We start from the raw sequence: 17091 nt of genomic DNA on the forward strand, positions 1-17091 counted from the left end.
AGACTGCTTTGGAACTCACTGTGTAGCCCAGGCTGGTCTCGAACTTGCAGCGATCCTCCTGCCTCAGCCTCCCGAATGCTGGTATTACAGGTGTGTGCCACCATGCTGGAGCACTGTACTTTATTTTTGAAGGAAGTTTTATAAGGCATCTGTCATATATCTGTACTAACAAACACCAGAAGGAAACAGAAGTGTCCACAGGGAATGACAGCTTCGGCTGTCTGGAAGGCGTACCCGGCTTACTCTGCATCACATGCACATGTCTGTCCCTCCAGTGACTGTCCTGCTCATGTAAGCGGCTTCGGAGCCGTGACTGCAGTCCTTCAAGGTCATCTTCGGATCGGCTGGTCCACAGCTGGTCCGAGTCACTGCTTCGGGCAGAGACCAGGATGGGAGACTGTGTACCCCCACCGCCACCGCTTCCTGGTGCTCAGCTTAAGGGCCGGGTAGCTGCCACATGGACAAGGAGGGTGCGGCTGTGACTCCCAGCTCACAGATGGGCAGTCTGAGAAGAAGCAGGGGAGGAGCTCGCTCAAAGTGAGGGGCGCAGTCAGGGGTGAACTGGGTCAGCACCCACCAAAGGCACCCGCCCAGGCACAAGGGGGCGCAGCACAGACGAGGAACAGGCTTGGCTTGCTTTTGTTAATGAAGTAACGTTTATTTATTTCTTGAAATGTTTATTTTACATGAAATGTTCATGGAAAATCAAGACCTTGCAAGGAATCCCAACGAGACATAAATTACATCCAGCTCTGAGCTGGTCCTAAGCCATGCCTAGCAGGGGATGTTAAACCACAGCTCTCTTCTCCTTGTAGGTCGCCATCATTTTCTTGATTTCAGCAATTGCTTTGCCTGGATTCAGACCCTTGAAGAGAGAGAAGAGAACCATTGCCAACTGGTTATGGAAGGGAGGCGGGGAGGCCTGGAGACCCCTGGCTGTTCCGCGGCAAGGCAGGTGAACAGACACAGGCCCTCAGGACCCGGGAGACACTTAAACATGGCCAGCGCTCCCTGGCTGGGGACTGCTGTGAATTCCACCTGGGGCGGCTCCTCGGCCAGCAGGCAGGCAGGCGGGCAGATGAGCCCAGGGCATGGTCCGATCCCCGACTGCTTGGATGGCAGGGTGGTGTCAGCCAATGCCCATCAGCCAGACAGCTCTAGGTTTTGAGGCGACCTCCACTCAGTGAGGCAGCAGCCACGTGGAGGAGACGGCCTTGGGGGTCTCCAGAGACGGCACCGCCACCCAGGCCTTGTGTGTGCTGTCGAGCCTGCCTGGGTGCACCCCAGAGGATGCCAGCTTTGCAGGAGTTGGAGGGAGACCAGCAAGTATGTGTCTGAGAGACATAAGGACTTAGGAGTCAGGGAGGGCCCTCCTGTGTTCAGGTAGCTCTAACCCTGATGCTAAAGAGAAAGAGGAAGGAAAGAAGATCTTGAGAGAGATGCCCATGATTCCCAGCACCTATGAGGTGAGGGTACAGATGAACCTGACACGAGGCAGGCAGGAGAGGCCACAGACACGTTGCAGCACACAATGCCCACGCCGGGCACTTCTGCCTGAGTTCACAGGTACAGGGCCTGACTCGAAGGTGCCAGCCACAGAACGTCACAGCCCAGACACGACACCGGCCCGAGGGGTGGGGCTGCCGGGAGCACAGCAGTTTCCAGGCCAGCTCGGCCTCCGATTTCAGACTGCTGCGCTTGTCTCCAGCCTCACTTTGGCGTTCGCTGATCACAGGGCAGCTGTGCTGAGAACCGAGTGTGACACGGACCAGGGTCAGGTGCACCGCTGCCGCTGTCTCTGACAGGATGGTGCCAGGACAGATGGGGCCTCCGCTGAGGCCTGGGGAGCAGCGGCAAGTGTGAGGAGGAGCAGGGGCTCTGAGTCTCAGAAGAGGTCCAGGTGCAGGAAGGGATGGGCTGGCTGCCTGCCCTCAGCTGTCTCTGATGACTCTCACCTTCAGTCCTTGCGGAGACAGGCTGACCGCAGGGTCCAGCTCACGCATTCCCCAAAGCCCCCCGGGTCCCCACAAGTAAAGCCTGCCCCGGGGGCCTGAGGAGCCCATGACTTAGCCATACTAGCTCCAAGCTCCCCGAGACAGCAGGCACGCTCTGGCCCCTCTCCATCTGCGGTGGCCAGGTGGGCTCTCTCCAAGGCCCGGCAGCCCAGCCCGCCTACCTTGGGGCAGGTCTGTGTGCAGTTCATGATGGTGTGGCAGCGGTACAGCGAGAACGGGTCCTGCAGCTTGGCCAGGCGCTCCTCTGTGAAGTCATCCCTGGAGTCGATCATCCAGCGGTAGGCCTGGAAGCCAGGGGCCTGTGAGCTGGGCTGCGCCGTAACAGAAGGGACCCACTTCCCCCAAAGCCTCATCTCTGTACCCTCACCCCGACCCTCTTTCAAGCGACTGCTAACGCTTCATAGGACCGCTCACCGATCCCGAGCCTCGGATCCTCGCTGCACTTGTACCTCGGTGCTTAATCAGGCACTAGGGGTCAGCTCCTAAAGGGTTCATGTTGCCCAACAGCTTCCAAACAGCTTATAATTAGCAAAGGCAGGAAGAGTGCCACACGTTCTGCGTGTCCTCACAGCCCTGCACTGCTGCAGAGTAAACCAGTGACTTAATGGACCTGCCTGGCGACAAGGGTTGTCCTGCTCACTGCCTCTTCGCTGGGTGTCCCCGCTCCAGAGGCCTGAGATCGCCAGCCACCTGACCCTGGCCACTCCAGGACTGTCCCGGGGAGACCCCTCTGCCCAGGGTGAGACAGGGTAAGCGCTTGTGGTCGGGAATCGATATTACTCTTGTGGCCATGCAACTTCTCTTTTTATGGGAAAATGAGAAACGTGGAGTTATCTTTGAGTTGCTTTGGAGTCTGAAAAGCATTGACCACAAATCTAAACAGCACGACCTTTCGGGGGACAAAGACAGCAATGCGTACACACGAGACAGGCGATGGCAACCAGCGCCACTCTCTCTCTGAGCAGCCCTACCCCGGCGCCTTCCCACCGCACAGCCGGGCAGTGCCCACACTTGGCTGCCCGGGAATAGGCGTCCTGCCCGCAGCAGGGCACCACGCCCACCCTGCAACCCAGGCTCAGGTTTCCTAAAAGCTAATGAACCCAACACAACCAGAGGACAGCACCCACCCCGACAAGCCGCTGTCCTCCCGGGTGTCTGTGCTTTCAAGGCCCCCGGGCCGCAAGGGCTCATGTGGCGCGGTGTCTCACCTGCATGAGGACCGCGGGCCCCAGGTACTTGTCTCCGTTCCACCAGTAGCTGGGGCAGCTGGTGCTGCAGCAGGCACAGAGGATGCACTCATACAGCCCATCCTGCAGGTGAGATGGGGTCAGGGCGGGGAGGGAAGACACCTCGGGGCCTCCACGGATCAGAGGGGAGCCGGGGCTACACATGGAAGTGTTCTTGGCAGATCCAAGAAGCTGTTTACAGAGACTGAGTAGAGTCATAAAAAAGACCGTGTAATTAAACGTAAACACTTGCTGGACTAGAGCCCAGGGGTCTTAGGTCCAAGTACAGTATATCTGCCCTTTAACAAAATAACCCCTCACCTACAACAAAACAAAGGCACGAAGCTTCTCCCCGCACATACAGTCAAAGTGCAGAAGTCAAAAGGCTCTCTGGAATCGACACCAGCTCCCACCCTGGGGTTTCAACAGGAGGCTAACGTCACCCTAGGAAAAGCCACTCCCGACTGTACCTGGGCTGCACATACTGCCCGACCCATCAGCACAGCCACAGGCGCGGTGGGGTGGGTCCCGGGGCCTGACCTGCCCCTCTGCCTCTCACACCACACACCTGTGCCACTACACCTGCTCTGCTCGGGAGACGACAGACGAAACGCAGACACCAGAGGGGCGCACTGCCGTCTGTGGTGGCGGAAGGGAGTGCAGACCAGCCCAACTGGTCTGAAAAGCTTAGGTCACAGAGATGGCCTTTAGCTATGCTTGAGTTCTGAGTCCACTCAGAAAAACCTGTGCAGGGTGTGAATCAGAATTTCTGGGGCAGGACTTAAAGACTAAAGTATTCAGCTATCCTAGTGTACAATAAGAAACTGGAAACTATCTCACGGTTCATCAATAGTGGAATGCTTTGATAGTGCTTGGCACAGGACTAGAGTAGTAGAAAGCATAGTGTAAATTAATGCTGATACAGGACGCTGGGCATGATGTGTAACTCCTATAATTTCAGCACTCAGGAGGCTGAGGCAGGAGATTGCCTTAAGTTTGAGGCCAGCCTGGGCTACACAGTGAAATCCTGTCTCAAACCCCCCAAAGAGAAAAAAAAAAAGTAGTTTCTGTATTTTTTTTTTTTTTTTTTTTTATAAAAAAAAAAAAAAACTTGGTTTTTTTTTTTTTTTATAAAAAAAAAAAAAAACTTGGTTTTTTTTTTTTTTTGAGACAGGGTCTCACTATGTAGTTGAGACTGACCTGGAACTCACTATTTAGCCCAGGCTGGTCTTGAACTCACAACGATCCCCCTGCCTCAGCCTCCTGAGTGCTGAGATTACAGGCGTGTGCCACCACGCCTGGCCTGTATTTTTCTTATTAAGTACAAATGAAGCATATTAATCTATGGATTTAAATGAGTGAATTTCTATTACTTAGAAAATACCCAGGTGCTTTCATTCCTTTCGACAACACCCCAAGGGGCTCCTCAGAAACTGGGAGCTGAGGGGCCTGGTTTTCATTGTGAGGACTGGTTGGGTTGGGGCAGCCCCACCAGACTCTGTGGGAGCTGGAAACAACAGGGGGACACAGGTATGTCCCGATGGTGAGGAGCTCTTAGTAATCTCACAACCGGACTGCTGCCCTGGCCCTCACCCTCTCCATGGGGAGATTCTGGGATGCTCCTTAACTTTTCTTTTGTTTCTGAGACAAGCACAGCTGTGTGGATGCAGAGGCTAAAGCTGTGTCCGGCCTCCTGGTGCCCAGGTGGAACCTTCCTCCCACTTTGTACTTGTGAGGGGGCTTTTGTGAATGCCTCTCCTGTCAGGACCACCTCAGGGAAAGGGCCTTATTCTCTGGAGCCTCAGGCTCTGGCACATGGTATGCACTAGTTGTGTGCATAAATTCTAGTTCTTGAGTTACCCTCCTTTCCTCTTCCCCATAAAAAGTTAAGAGAATGCATGCCTGGAGGCTGAGGCACGAGGATCTTTGTGAGTTCAAGGCCAGTTTGGGCTACACAGTGAGTTCAAGGCCGGCCTGAACTACAAAATAAGACCCTGCCTCAACAAACAAACAAATGTAGTTACAGAAGTGGTGCATGGTGGCTATACCCATAATCCCGGTACTCTGGGAGGCTGAGGCAAGGAATTGCCAAATTTAATTTCAGCCTGAGCTACTCAGTGAGACCCTAAATAATTCAAAGAGGCAGGAGATGTAGCTCAGTGTTAAGGGCCTGGGTTTAATCCCAGGATGCTCCCCTCCCTGCGCCCCAATTATAGACTGTACAGGAATAGCAACTCCAAGAGGGTCAGAAGGCAGGTGGCAATCCACACTCCAATCACTAGAGGCAGTGTAAGGACAGCAAGACTCTAGCTTCATCCTGTTAGGCAAACAGAACTGAAAACCAGGCCCGGACCTCGAGGGAAATCTAACACATCCCATCTGTGACTTGGTGGTGGCAGTTAAGGGTACACACGGCCATCTCTAAGGGTTATTCCCCTGTTGTAAGAGGACAGCTCTGCTTTCACTGTCAACTTCTAAAGACCAGGTAACTCAGATCCGGCTTCTTCTGAAAAAGACGCGTGTCTGGCAGGCGGCCATAGCCTGCCCCTTCGCAGGGCGTGAGTGGCCGGCCCACTGGTCCACTCCGGCCTTCCTGAGCGCATGCTGCCCGGTGGGCCGGAGAGGAGGGTGTGCAACCCTCGCGCCAGACACTCTTTGGAGTTCCTGTCCCAGAGACACCAAGCAGTCCGCTCCCCACCAAGCCGTCCTCCCAGCAAACACTCGAGCCCGACAGGGTGGGAGGTAATGACCAGTTTCTCGCGGTCTTCTATGGATTGCAGATACTGCTGCTTGCCTTCCTTGGACTCGTCCTTCTTCTTCAAATAGGGCTCAATGGATTTGTACTGGGCATAGAAGTTGTTCAAATCCTGAGGTTAGAAAGAGGAGAAGGAAGAAAAGGATCAGGTTCCACCACTGCCTCTCAGCTTCCCTGCCCTGTGACACACGGAAGTCAGACTCCTGTGCATGAACGGACACAAGCACTGCAAAAGGAGACGATGGTCACGACGTCAGCACGGTTAAAGTCTCCCTCACCCACCTGAGAGCTTCACAATTCCAGGCCTTCCTCCCGCCTCACCCCGAAAACACCAGGTCAGCGAGGGCATCGAGACACAGGGAGGGGAAATTAGAGTAAAACTCCAGCAACTGTTCTTTCCCCAGAGGCATTTCCCCCCGAATTCACTGTAGTTATTTATGGGCAAGTTCTTCATTTTGTCAACTCTTTCAACTCTAAAAGTCTATGCTTGGTTATTCCGAGACGAGCGGCCAGGATCTCTGCCACTCACATTCTATAGTTAAACCCACAAGGCCGTCTGGCCCGAAACCTGGAGGTTTCCCTGAAACGGTCAGTTAACTGAGCCACAGCAGAGCCAGACGGCCCTCCCAGTCCCGGGGCTCCTCCTCCGACAAGGGAGCTGTCACCCCTCAAGGACGGCCCGCCCGCAGGAGCACACCAGGCCCGGCCCCCGCGTGCCCAACAGAGATGCAGACACTCACGGGAACGAGGTCCTTGATCACGTACATGTGCGGCAGGGGGTAGATTTTGGAGACTTTGCCGAGGTTGGTATCGATCCTGCGTGTGCAGGCCAGAGTGTTGCCTCCATTGATGTTCATTGCGCACGAGCCACAGATACCTGCGGGACAGACCCGGCCTCACACCTCAGCTGTGCTCAGTCTACCTCTGCCCAAAGCCTCTCCTGGGCGGGGGCTGCTCTACCATCAGGAGCAGCACTAACGTGCAACACGCGTTGCTCTTCCTCCCTGCCTAGAACGGAGATCTACCTAACGGCTGGAGCTCTGCAAACCATTCTGTGACCATGAAGCAACCAGGAGGTGAGAGGCCACACATGCTGAGGGTGGCTGTGTAGGTCAGAGGCAGCTGAGGCACTGCTGACCCCGGGGACTTCCCGTACCACTTCTGGCTCCAAGCCAGTCACGTGTGCGGAGAGAGGAAGTGGCCTTCCTCTGTTAAAAGTACTGTTACCGAACTCAAATTCTAACAGATGCGTGAGAGAGGGGAGAGGGGATGTAGGTAGCAGGGAGGATGGATACGGTCAAAACAGGTATGAAAATGCTACAGTGAAAGCCAGTACTTTAGAAAATTCGTATACACTAATAAAAAACACATTAAAAAAAGGTTCAATCAGCTGACTGCAGGCTCCTCACACATCCCCTTCCAAAAAGGCCACCTAAGGCCGGGGATTGGGCTCAGTGGTTCCGCTGCCTGCCCCGCAAGTGCAAGGGCCCAAGTTCGATCCCTGGTACAAAAAAAAAAAAAAGTCCACCTAGGTAATGAAGATCCTCTTACATCTTGTTTTTGTGTCCCCACTGCTGGTCACCTAGTGAGACCACCTGTCACATCCACACTGTATGGGTCAGGGACAAAGTTTTCTAGGCCTCTAGTTCTGGGGAATGAATGAAGAATTAAGAGAGGAATTAAAAAAGTATTCCGGTGACCAGTACGCTGTACCACACGGCCTCTCTGCCCTGACTGACCGGCATCACGGCTCCCCGTCCGGGCCTGGTGTCGCTCTACAGGTACGCTGTCCCCGTGATCTGAAGGTGGGGCTGGGACACAGCACCAAGAGACGGCTCTTAGTCTGCGCGTCCACAAAGCACACGGTCCCCTGGGCTGTGCACCCCACTGAAGCTGACCGAGCACAGACTTTCCCAGGAGGGGAAGCATGAACTAAAGTTAAAGCAAAGAAAAGCAAAGCCAACAAAAATGAGGTGCTGACCCAGGGACCCCGAAACAAGGATTCTCTCAGCCTGGACGACTTCCGGAGACAATGCCACTGGCTTTTCCTTTTCAGGAAGAAAGTTAGTCAGGGCCCCTGGGCACCAAGCCGCCCATCCCTGTCTTTGCAGGGACTTCCCCTTCCATGAGCAGAAGGCAGCCCTGGGGTCTGGCAGCTCCGGCTGGCTCCTGGCTCCCCACTCACCTCCCGTGAGTCCTTACAGAGTCCCTCTTCCCGCCCTGGGCTTCCACATCCGCATCTGCACATCGAGAGGAATCCTAACAGCACCTAGGAATCTCAACTGAAGGGCACAGGACAGAACCCAGCTCCCAGCTGGCTCCCTGGCCCTTAGGCCAGGCAGTCTTCAGGGCACTGTGTGAGATTTTTGCCACATAAGGAAACCACTCGAGTTTTCCTTAAATCCACTCAGTTTCAACTTAATTCATACTGAAAAATCCTCTGTACCCCGTTATGCTATCACTAGTAATTACGCTTTCTAATGGGTAAAAGAAATGCACAGCTATTAAGTGGGAAATGCCGGTCTGCACAGTCTCAGCAGCTCGGACGGCACCAGCAGCACCAGTTGCCACACGGTGGGCGCAGCTCCGACAGTGGAGAGCGCATTTCCTTTGCGCACGCACTGCGGGACTGCGTGAGATGAGCGTAGGTGCGCACAGCCATCAGCCAGCACCTCCCTGCTGTCCCCGAGGCGTGAAGAGCAGACGGGGAGGCCGGGGCAGTGACCGCGCTGACACAGAGCCCCGGGAGGGAAACAGACTCAGAATCGATTCAAATTTCAGACGCGTTTGCCCAAGAAAAAGAAGGGCACTGGGCAGCAGGGCCACTCGGGAACGCAGCTCACCTTCTCTGCAGGACCTCCGGAAGGTCAGGGTGGCGTCCATCTCGTTCTTGATCTTGATGAGCGCGTCCAGCACCATGGGACCACATCTGACCAGGGAGAGCTCGGCTGTACTCACGGCAGTTCTCTGCCTGCTTTATCACCGCACGACTGCGACCGGCGTCCTCCGAACACACGGCCGCTGGGCCGTCTCAGATCGCAATCAGCATCTTTTCTATAGTTTTGTTTTGCGCATTTTTACAAATTTTAAATACTGCACAGTTCTATTTTGATGACAATACACAGATTTCCAGGAAACACAAAGCTAAAGAAGGGGGAGTAAGGACACGAGGAAGCAACTTCCACAACTGGCGGGGGCTTTTTTGTTTCCTCTAAACCTTGCAAAGTTTTCTCAAATAACTTCTCTCAGATTACAATTTTATTATTAGGATTCAGAAAATATATACTCATAGGGCGGGAGATTTAGCTCAGTGGTTCTGCCACCTGCTTCACAAGTGTAAGGACCTGAGTTTGATCCCCGGTACCAACAAAAAAACCCAAAACCAAAAACTGACTCATAATACATAATACAAAATACACATTCATAATGTGTACAAAAACGTGGTCAGAAAATAGATAAGGAATCACCTATAGTGCCCTGGCCCAGGTGACCGAGTAACCTGGTGGCTTCTATCAGATAGAAGTTGCATTTTTTTTCAAGGTATCAGCTCATCTCCTCAGAACTGTTCACCATAAAGTAATTCACAATTATTTTTCTGGAAACAGGTCTTGCCATGTAGCCAGGCTGGCCCTGAAGAACCCATGACACTCCCGCCTCTGCGCTCAGGTGTGTCATCGTACCAGCCGATCATCATCTCTTAGTATCCCCAGGATCTATAAGGACGGCCCTGGAAACGGAACCTGGGGCTTCATGCTGAGCTATATCCCTAGCGCTTTATTTTTTTATTTTGAGACAGGGTCTCGCTCAGTTTCCCAGGCTGGGCTGGAACCTACAATCCTCCTGCCTCAGCCTCCCAGAGTGATGGGATTACAGACACGTGCCAGCACTCCCTGCACTCCTTTCTGTCTTGACGTTGGTATTTGTGAGCTGGGACTTGAACCCAGGGCCTGATTCACAGTAGGCCATCATTCTACCACTCAGCTATAAACTCTCAGCCTTCTCTTTCTGACCATTCTGCCCAGGAGTTATCAGTTTTATTGATGCTTCCGGAAATAGCTTTATTATGATTGGGTCTTTTGCTGGGGATGGGATACAGGGGCTGGCGCATGCCAGGCAAGCAGTCTTCCACTGAGCTACATCCCCAGACCCCACTTCTACTTTTGTTTTTAAGATGGCGGTGTCTCCATGTCACCCAGCCTGGCTTCGTATTACTGGGCTCAAGAGCGCTCTGCCTCAGCTGGGACTGCAGGGCACATGCCCCTGCCCTCCTGTTTTGTTCATTTCCTTTACTGTTTGTCTTCTGACTGACTTTCTTTTTTGCAGTACTGGAGATTAAACCTAGGGGTGCTCTACTGGTGACTTTTGTTCTTACTCTGGGTTTTCTTCTTTTTTTTCCTAATTGTTATTATTATTATTTTTTGCTACCTGGGATCGAACTCAGGACGTTGTGCTTGGGAGGCAAGTGTGGTGCCACTGAGCCACATCCCCAGGACTTCTCCTCTTCTTTTTTTGTTTTGTGGTGCTAGGGATGAAATCCAGAGCTTTCCCATGCTAAACGTGTGTGCTATCACTGAGCTACACCCACAGCCCTTTTCTACTTTCCTTTTCTTTTTGGTATTTTTTTAGACAGGATCTTCCCACGTATTTCAGGCTCATCTTGAATTCACTACGTGACCAAGGTTGTCCTCAAATTCATGGTGATCTTCCTCCCAAATGCTGAGATACAGACTTGTGTACCACATCTGGCTACTTTTCTTTTTTCTTACGGTGAAATCTTAGCTTGCTTTTCTAATATAAGCATTTGGAGCTGGGTGTGGTGGCACATGTCTGTGATCCTTGAGCTCAGGATCACTGAGGCTGAGGTAGGAAGTTTTAGCCCAGCTGGGGTAATTTAGTGAGACTGTCTCAAAATTAAAAAAAGGGCCACGGATGACACTGCTCAGTGTAAAGACCCTGGGTTTAATCTCCAGCAAAACACACACACACACACACACACACACACACACACACACACACACAGAGTAACAGACAGAGGAATTTTAGTTTGGGAGAAGAAAAAGAATTTTGCAAAGGTTATTTTTCTTGGTGTTTATCTTTCTGGATAAAGTAAATAGATTTCAGAGCTACAAGATGATCTCAAATATTGAAGCCTCCTGAGGATATGGAAAGCCTGACACCAAAGAAAATCAAGAGCTCTGTTTTGAGCTGAGTATGCAGCTAGGTGGTAGCACACAGCACATTCGAGACCCTGGGTTCAATCCTCAGCTGCACAAAGACAAAAATCCATCTCCTTCCTTTATTCAGCACCTGGCTGACACAGATACTCACTTATTTAGATCAATTTCATATGTCTGCATCCGAGGTTTATCTCCAGTCTTGTCTGGGTCCCATCGGTAGATGGCAAATTTCTTGATTCGGGGAGCTCTGTCTGCAGCTGTCTGGGCCCCTCGGCAGGCCTGAAATTTTTTTGAAAGTTTACAAAAAGGAAAAGGAAAATTAAAAATACAAGACAATTCTTTGCATTTAATTGGCACAGTAGCATATACTACCAAATATAACCCACACATTACGATTCTTCTTGGGAAAGGCAGTCATCTAATATCCAACAGATACTGGGCACCTATGAGACGCCGGACATGGTACTAGTGGCCACAACAGCTCTGAGTAAAACAGATAAGCTGTGTGTGATAGCACACATGGGAAGTCCTAGCACCCAGGAAGCTGAGGCAGGAGGATCACTTCACTTTGAGGCCAGCCTGGGCTACACAGTGAGCTCAAGGATTGAACTACATGTAGAGACCCTGTCTCAAAAACAAAACAAAACAAAAAACCCAAAAAAACCCAAAATCACCAAGGATTGAGCTCTGTGGCACTGTGTCTGCCTGCGAGTGCACGGTTCTAAGTTCGATCTCTAGTACAACCCTCCCTCCCGCCCCCAAAAGAAACAGAACCTTTGTCTTCACAGAACTTTGTAGTGAATTAAATATTCACAGTAAAGTATAGAGTGATCCTGAAGTGAAAGCCAGCTTGGTGGCACCGACCTATAATCCCAGCACTCTGGGAGGCTGAGGCAGGAAGACTGCAAGACTGCAAGTTCACACCTAGTTGGGCAAATGTGGGACACCCTTGAAGGGTGGGGGAAAGGGCCCTGGGACATGGCTCGGTGTGAAGGCTCTGGGTTCAGTCATTAGCATCACATAAAAAAAGGACCCACCCTGCTTGATGGCAAAGTGTGGGGAGCTCTGGGTGAATAAAGGAGATGCACATGTTAAGAGGTTAAAGTACACGGACTTAGGAGAATTCTAGGCTACAGAGCAGCCCGTATGAAGGCCTGCAGGGGAGCGTGGTGCATGTGTGAGGAGGCAGGTACCAGAGGGAGGATGGAGAACCACAGATGTGAGGAAGCGAAAGGCTTCCCAGCTGTGATTTCGATTTATCTGAAAAGCAACAAGAAACCAGTTAAAAAAAAAAAAAGGTGTTTTGGGACAGGGTGTCACTATGTCGTTGAGACTGACCTGGAGTTCACTATGTAGCCCAGGCTGGTCTCAAACTCACAGCGATCCTCCTGCCTCTGCCTCCCTAGGCCAGTAAAAATTTTTAATCAGGGGACTGAAGGTTTTTGGGGCAGGGGAAGATACCACTGGCTATGACGGGAGAAGTGTCAGGCTAGATAGAGAAGCAGATTTGAAGCTATTACACTTATCACAAAAAGGTGATGGTGCTGTACAGCTAGGGCGGAGCGGACTGGAGCTGTGGCTTCGAGGGACAGCACTTGTCTAGCACACACAAGGCTCTGGGTTTCATCCCCAGCCCCACAAAAACCAGAAGTCTATTAAACAACAACAAAAACAACAAACCACTAGGGCAGAAAACATGACAAAGAACACTACATCTCAACGCAAAGTACAGTTAGGAGCCCACAGCTGCTCTCTGCCTTCTGTGGTGATTCTGTTACCTCTCTCGGAACTTGCAGTCTCTGCCAGGGGTGTCACACAGTGACCAGGTGTCCTGGGGCCACATCAGGGGAAGTGGGTGGGCACCTGACCCCTCTCTCCTTCAACCACAAGAGCTTCTCCCAAAGAGCACATCTGTTACGTGTGCTGTCGGGCTCAGTGGTGGAGAGTTTGCTTCTACACACGACACACTCGGTTCCACCTCAGCACCAAGAACCAAACCAAGCCAAGCAAAAGTTTTCAACTAAATTTATCCTTACTTTAATGTGATTATTTGTTGCTGCCACACTGCATTACATCATTCACTATAGATTTTTTTTGGAGCGCTGGTGAATGCATCTGGGACCTCAAACATGCTGGGGAAGTGTGCTACCACTGAGCTGTGTTCCCAGCTCAATCTCCGCTTTAAAGAAGAGGCAAACAATGAGGGCTGGAGGGTGAGAGCCAGGGAGGGGAGGCCAGATTCTCGGACGTGTTCCCAGCACCAGCCCAGCCTGGTTACTCAGGACTCCTAGCCCTCTCAGGGGACTGAACCCGGGGATACCGTGCACCACCTAGCACAACACACCAGGCCTTTGCACACAGCAGTGCAACCCACTCTCAGGGAAGGTTGAAGGAAAGAGCAAAATGTGGTTTCTTTAAATGTCCTTTCTTTGGGCTGGGGATTTAGCTCACTGGTTCTGGTACCTGCCTCACAAGCACAAGGACCAGAGTTCAATCCCCAGGCCAAAGAAAAAAAAAAGTCTTTTTTTTTTGAACCAGGGATCAAACTCAGGACCTCAGGACCTGGTGCTGTGCTGCTACATGTGTCTTATTTTAACTCCCTGAAGCTCTTCTCTGGGTAAGCTGTTGAAATAAGGCAGAGACCACACCAGGCTTTATTGTCTGTAGTGGAAAACCTCACTAGCACCAACAGCGATTATAAATTGAGTGATCAGTTTTTATGCAGACCATATTACAGGCCAGCTAATTCCCTTACAAACTGCTAAAGTAAAAATTCCAAAGATTAACTAATTACAAAAAGCACAGGGCCAGTGTGGTTCTGCTGCCTCACAAGCACAAGGTCCTGAGTTCAATCCCCAGTACAAAAAAAAAAAAAAAAAAAAAAAAAAAAAAAGTACAATGATCTTAGCTATTTTTATAGTAAAAAGTACCCTAGATTAACTGAAGTTAAAAATGTGACTCTTAGCTATTAGAAAGGGAGAAGAAAATAAAAGTGGGGGGATTTAGCTCAGTGGTTCTACTGCCTGCCTCACAAGCACCTAAGTTCAATCCCTGGTACCAAGAAAACACAAAACAAAAAAAAACCCAAAAAACAAAAAACAAAAAACCCCCACAAAATACTGAAAATGAAAGTCAGGTTCTACCTAATCACCAAACTGACTACGATCATTAAAAAAAGGAAAACTGTTACTAAGAGGGAATATTTTGCACAAGGAAGCCCATTCTATAAGACATAAACATTTGGCCAACGCCACCTTGTGGGACGTAAGAGAAGTGAAAAGAGGAAAGATAATCAGAAACACTAGCTCCAGCCAACTTGGCTCAATGTCCCCGCCCTTTTTGTTTTTGTTAGATGTAACAAGGTGTAACACATTAAATACAACTCACCAACCTTAACTATGTGACTTGATGAGTCTGACACGGCAGGACACAGTGCTCAATCACAACAGGGCATTTTCTTTTTTTCTTTTTTTGGCATCCGGGATCAAGGTGGCGGAACCACTGAGCTAAATCCCAGCCCCCTTGACAAGGCTTTTTCAACCCAGGTCTGCGCCTCCTGGAACGACTGGTCTGAGGTCTGTCATACAGACCTGCCTCTGTGTCCAGCTTTTTTTTCACTCAATATTTGAGAGCCACACAAATCCCTGCATGTATCTGCAGTTTGCAACTTAAAATCAACCTTTTCATTTTCAGATAGTTGTAGATTCACACACACGTGTAAGAATGAGGTCCCAGAGGATCTACTTAAGACGCCCCAGGGGCCATCAGAGCCAGAACACTGTCCCTCCTACAGGAGGAAGAACACCTGCACCGCCATCACAAGGGTCCCCAGGGGCCTGCAGAGCCACATCCATTGCTTTCCACCCTTGTTGCTCAGCCCCTAGCAACCACCAGGAGTATGACATCAACGCAGCCATCTAGTTGTGACCTTTCGGCCTTGACTTTTCTCATTTAGCTGAATTCTCTGGAGATTCATCCAAATTAAGTCATACATAACAGACCTTCTTTTTATGGCTAAGTAGTATTCCATGGAGTGGTACCACCAGTCTGTTTCATATTTGACTGCTGAAGGACATCAGAGCTGTTTTCAGTTTTTGGCGATGGGAAACGAAGCCAGTTTGGACATGTCTGGACAGGCTTCTATGTAAAAGTGTCTCTGGGACAAAATCCCAGGAATTTAAGGGCCGGGTTGTCAGGAGACTGGCAAACTGTTCTCAAGAGTGAGTGCACCAATGTGCCTGACTGAGGGAGGCCATTACGGGAATGGAGAAAATATGCTTCTTAAAAAAATATGCCTCCTCCAAGTTTTTCACTATCTAATCTGGACTTTAAACAGCGTGCAGAGTGGCAGAATCTGCAGGGACGACAGTTCCAAGTCTGACTCAGGCTGCCTGTGGGCACCAGGTACCAGGCCCCACCACACTTGGTCTCAGGTACTTGAGGCTGGTGAAAAATGACACAGGGGAGACAATGTAACTCTAAACTTGGCAGATGTTAAGATATGTGGAGTTTCCTGTTCTCTAAAATCCAAGAATGAATTTGAAGGAACCATGGAGGTTAAGAGTAGGAAAAATCTGAGAGACAGCACCAGAGACACGAGAAGGTGGGTGGCCGAAGAGCCCACTTCTCAAAGCAAGTTTTACAGAGCAAAATCACAAGGACAAAATCATGAGGTGGATACGTGAACCAAAATTATGATCAAATGATAAGACTGCAATGTCCATGGAAAGAACCAGGACCTTTTTAGGAAGGGATCGATCAGGAGGTCCTGGTCACCCACTTGGGTGACTGATGTCTACCAGACTTCACTGGGCCTGGTGATAGCGACTACGGTATAACCTTCACTCTACTGCTTACCCTTGGGGAGCATGTAGGCCTGCTCGTCTTTCCAATTTTAGTGTATGTGCTGCCGAACTGAGCACCATCTCGAGGCCTGGCCTTCAACAGATGCGCCTCTAGCCACAGGTGTAGTACGTTTTTATATTTTTTAAAAATTTATTTTTACTGGCACATTTTAGATATACATAATGATAGCATTCACCATCAGGAATTTGTACCTGTAAATGATATATCTTGCTTCTTTTTTTCCATTCCCCTCCCTTCCTTTCAACCCCTCTTCCTTTCCTTATTTAGAAAAGCTTTATTTCCATTTTTTCTTTCTATTCTTTTCTGTCTTTTCTTTCCTTCCTCCCCCTCGTTTCCTTTCTCATTTAAATGTTTTCTTCCCATTTCCCAATATCTGTTATACATTTTGTTCCCTATTATACTTCTTGTTTTCCACACAAGTTGTCTTTTCTAGTGACCCCTTGAGGGCCTAGTTGCGTCTGAGTGTCTATAACACTTTCAACCTAACTTAGCTGTCTATAATAGTGGTCACTTGTCTTCACATCAGTATTTCTTTCTAATAAACTTAAGTATCTGTCTCACATCCTCCCTATTAAGACATTTATCAGGCATATTTTTCAAAAGGGGTTAGGTTTACATTAGCATTGATTTAGCAATAATTTTGTTTGTCTGGTACTGGGGATCGAACTTGGGACCTTGCACTTGTGAGGCAGGTGGCAGAACCACTCAGCTATATCCCTGGCCCTTAGCAATAGTTTCTAAAAGTCTTGTCATATAAATAATGTAAGACAAAAGCAATGAAGGTTCATCACATCTTAATTTTTTTGTACCAGGGATCAAACTCAGGAACTTGTGCTTGCAAGGCAGGTGTGGTGCCACTGAATTAAGTCCCCGCCCTTGAATATCTTATAGGTGATAAATCCCAAGGGTCATCTCCCCGCCTCAAAACAACTGATCTAAATTTACTTCAAGTTAAAAATGTATTTTAGCACAGGGCATGGTGGCCCGGGAGGCTAAGGTAGAAGGATCAATGAGAGTTTGAGGCCAGCCTGAACTACATAGCAAAAAAAAAA

The 17091-nt window shown here is 50.1% G+C and overlaps 1 protein-coding gene across 1 annotated transcript in view; it reads right to left on the reverse strand.

The window, feature by feature from the left end:
• Positions 1-630: 630 nt before the first annotated feature.
• Positions 631-17091, reverse strand: part of Sdhb (succinate dehydrogenase complex iron sulfur subunit B) — a 23134-nt gene continuing 6673 nt past the window's right edge. Inside the window, exons 2-8 of the mRNA XM_010614185.3 lie at positions 11325-11452; positions 8840-8925; positions 6737-6873; positions 5992-6108; positions 3224-3325; positions 2177-2299; positions 631-865 (exon numbers count right to left, since the gene is read on the reverse strand). Of these exons, the coding sequence (XP_010612487.1) occupies positions 788-865; positions 2177-2299; positions 3224-3325; positions 5992-6108; positions 6737-6873; positions 8840-8925; positions 11325-11452 (771 nt within the window). The 3' untranslated portion in view covers positions 631-787. The remainder of the gene's footprint in view (positions 866-2176; positions 2300-3223; positions 3326-5991; positions 6109-6736; positions 6874-8839; positions 8926-11324; positions 11453-17091) is intronic.

This window comes from Fukomys damarensis, unplaced genomic scaffold, assembly GCF_012274545.1.
Source record: "Fukomys damarensis isolate Sample0158 unplaced genomic scaffold, DMR_v1.0_HiC HiC_scaffold_23, whole genome shotgun sequence".
In the NCBI taxonomy this organism is placed as follows: domain Eukaryota; kingdom Metazoa; phylum Chordata; class Mammalia; order Rodentia; family Bathyergidae; genus Fukomys; species Fukomys damarensis.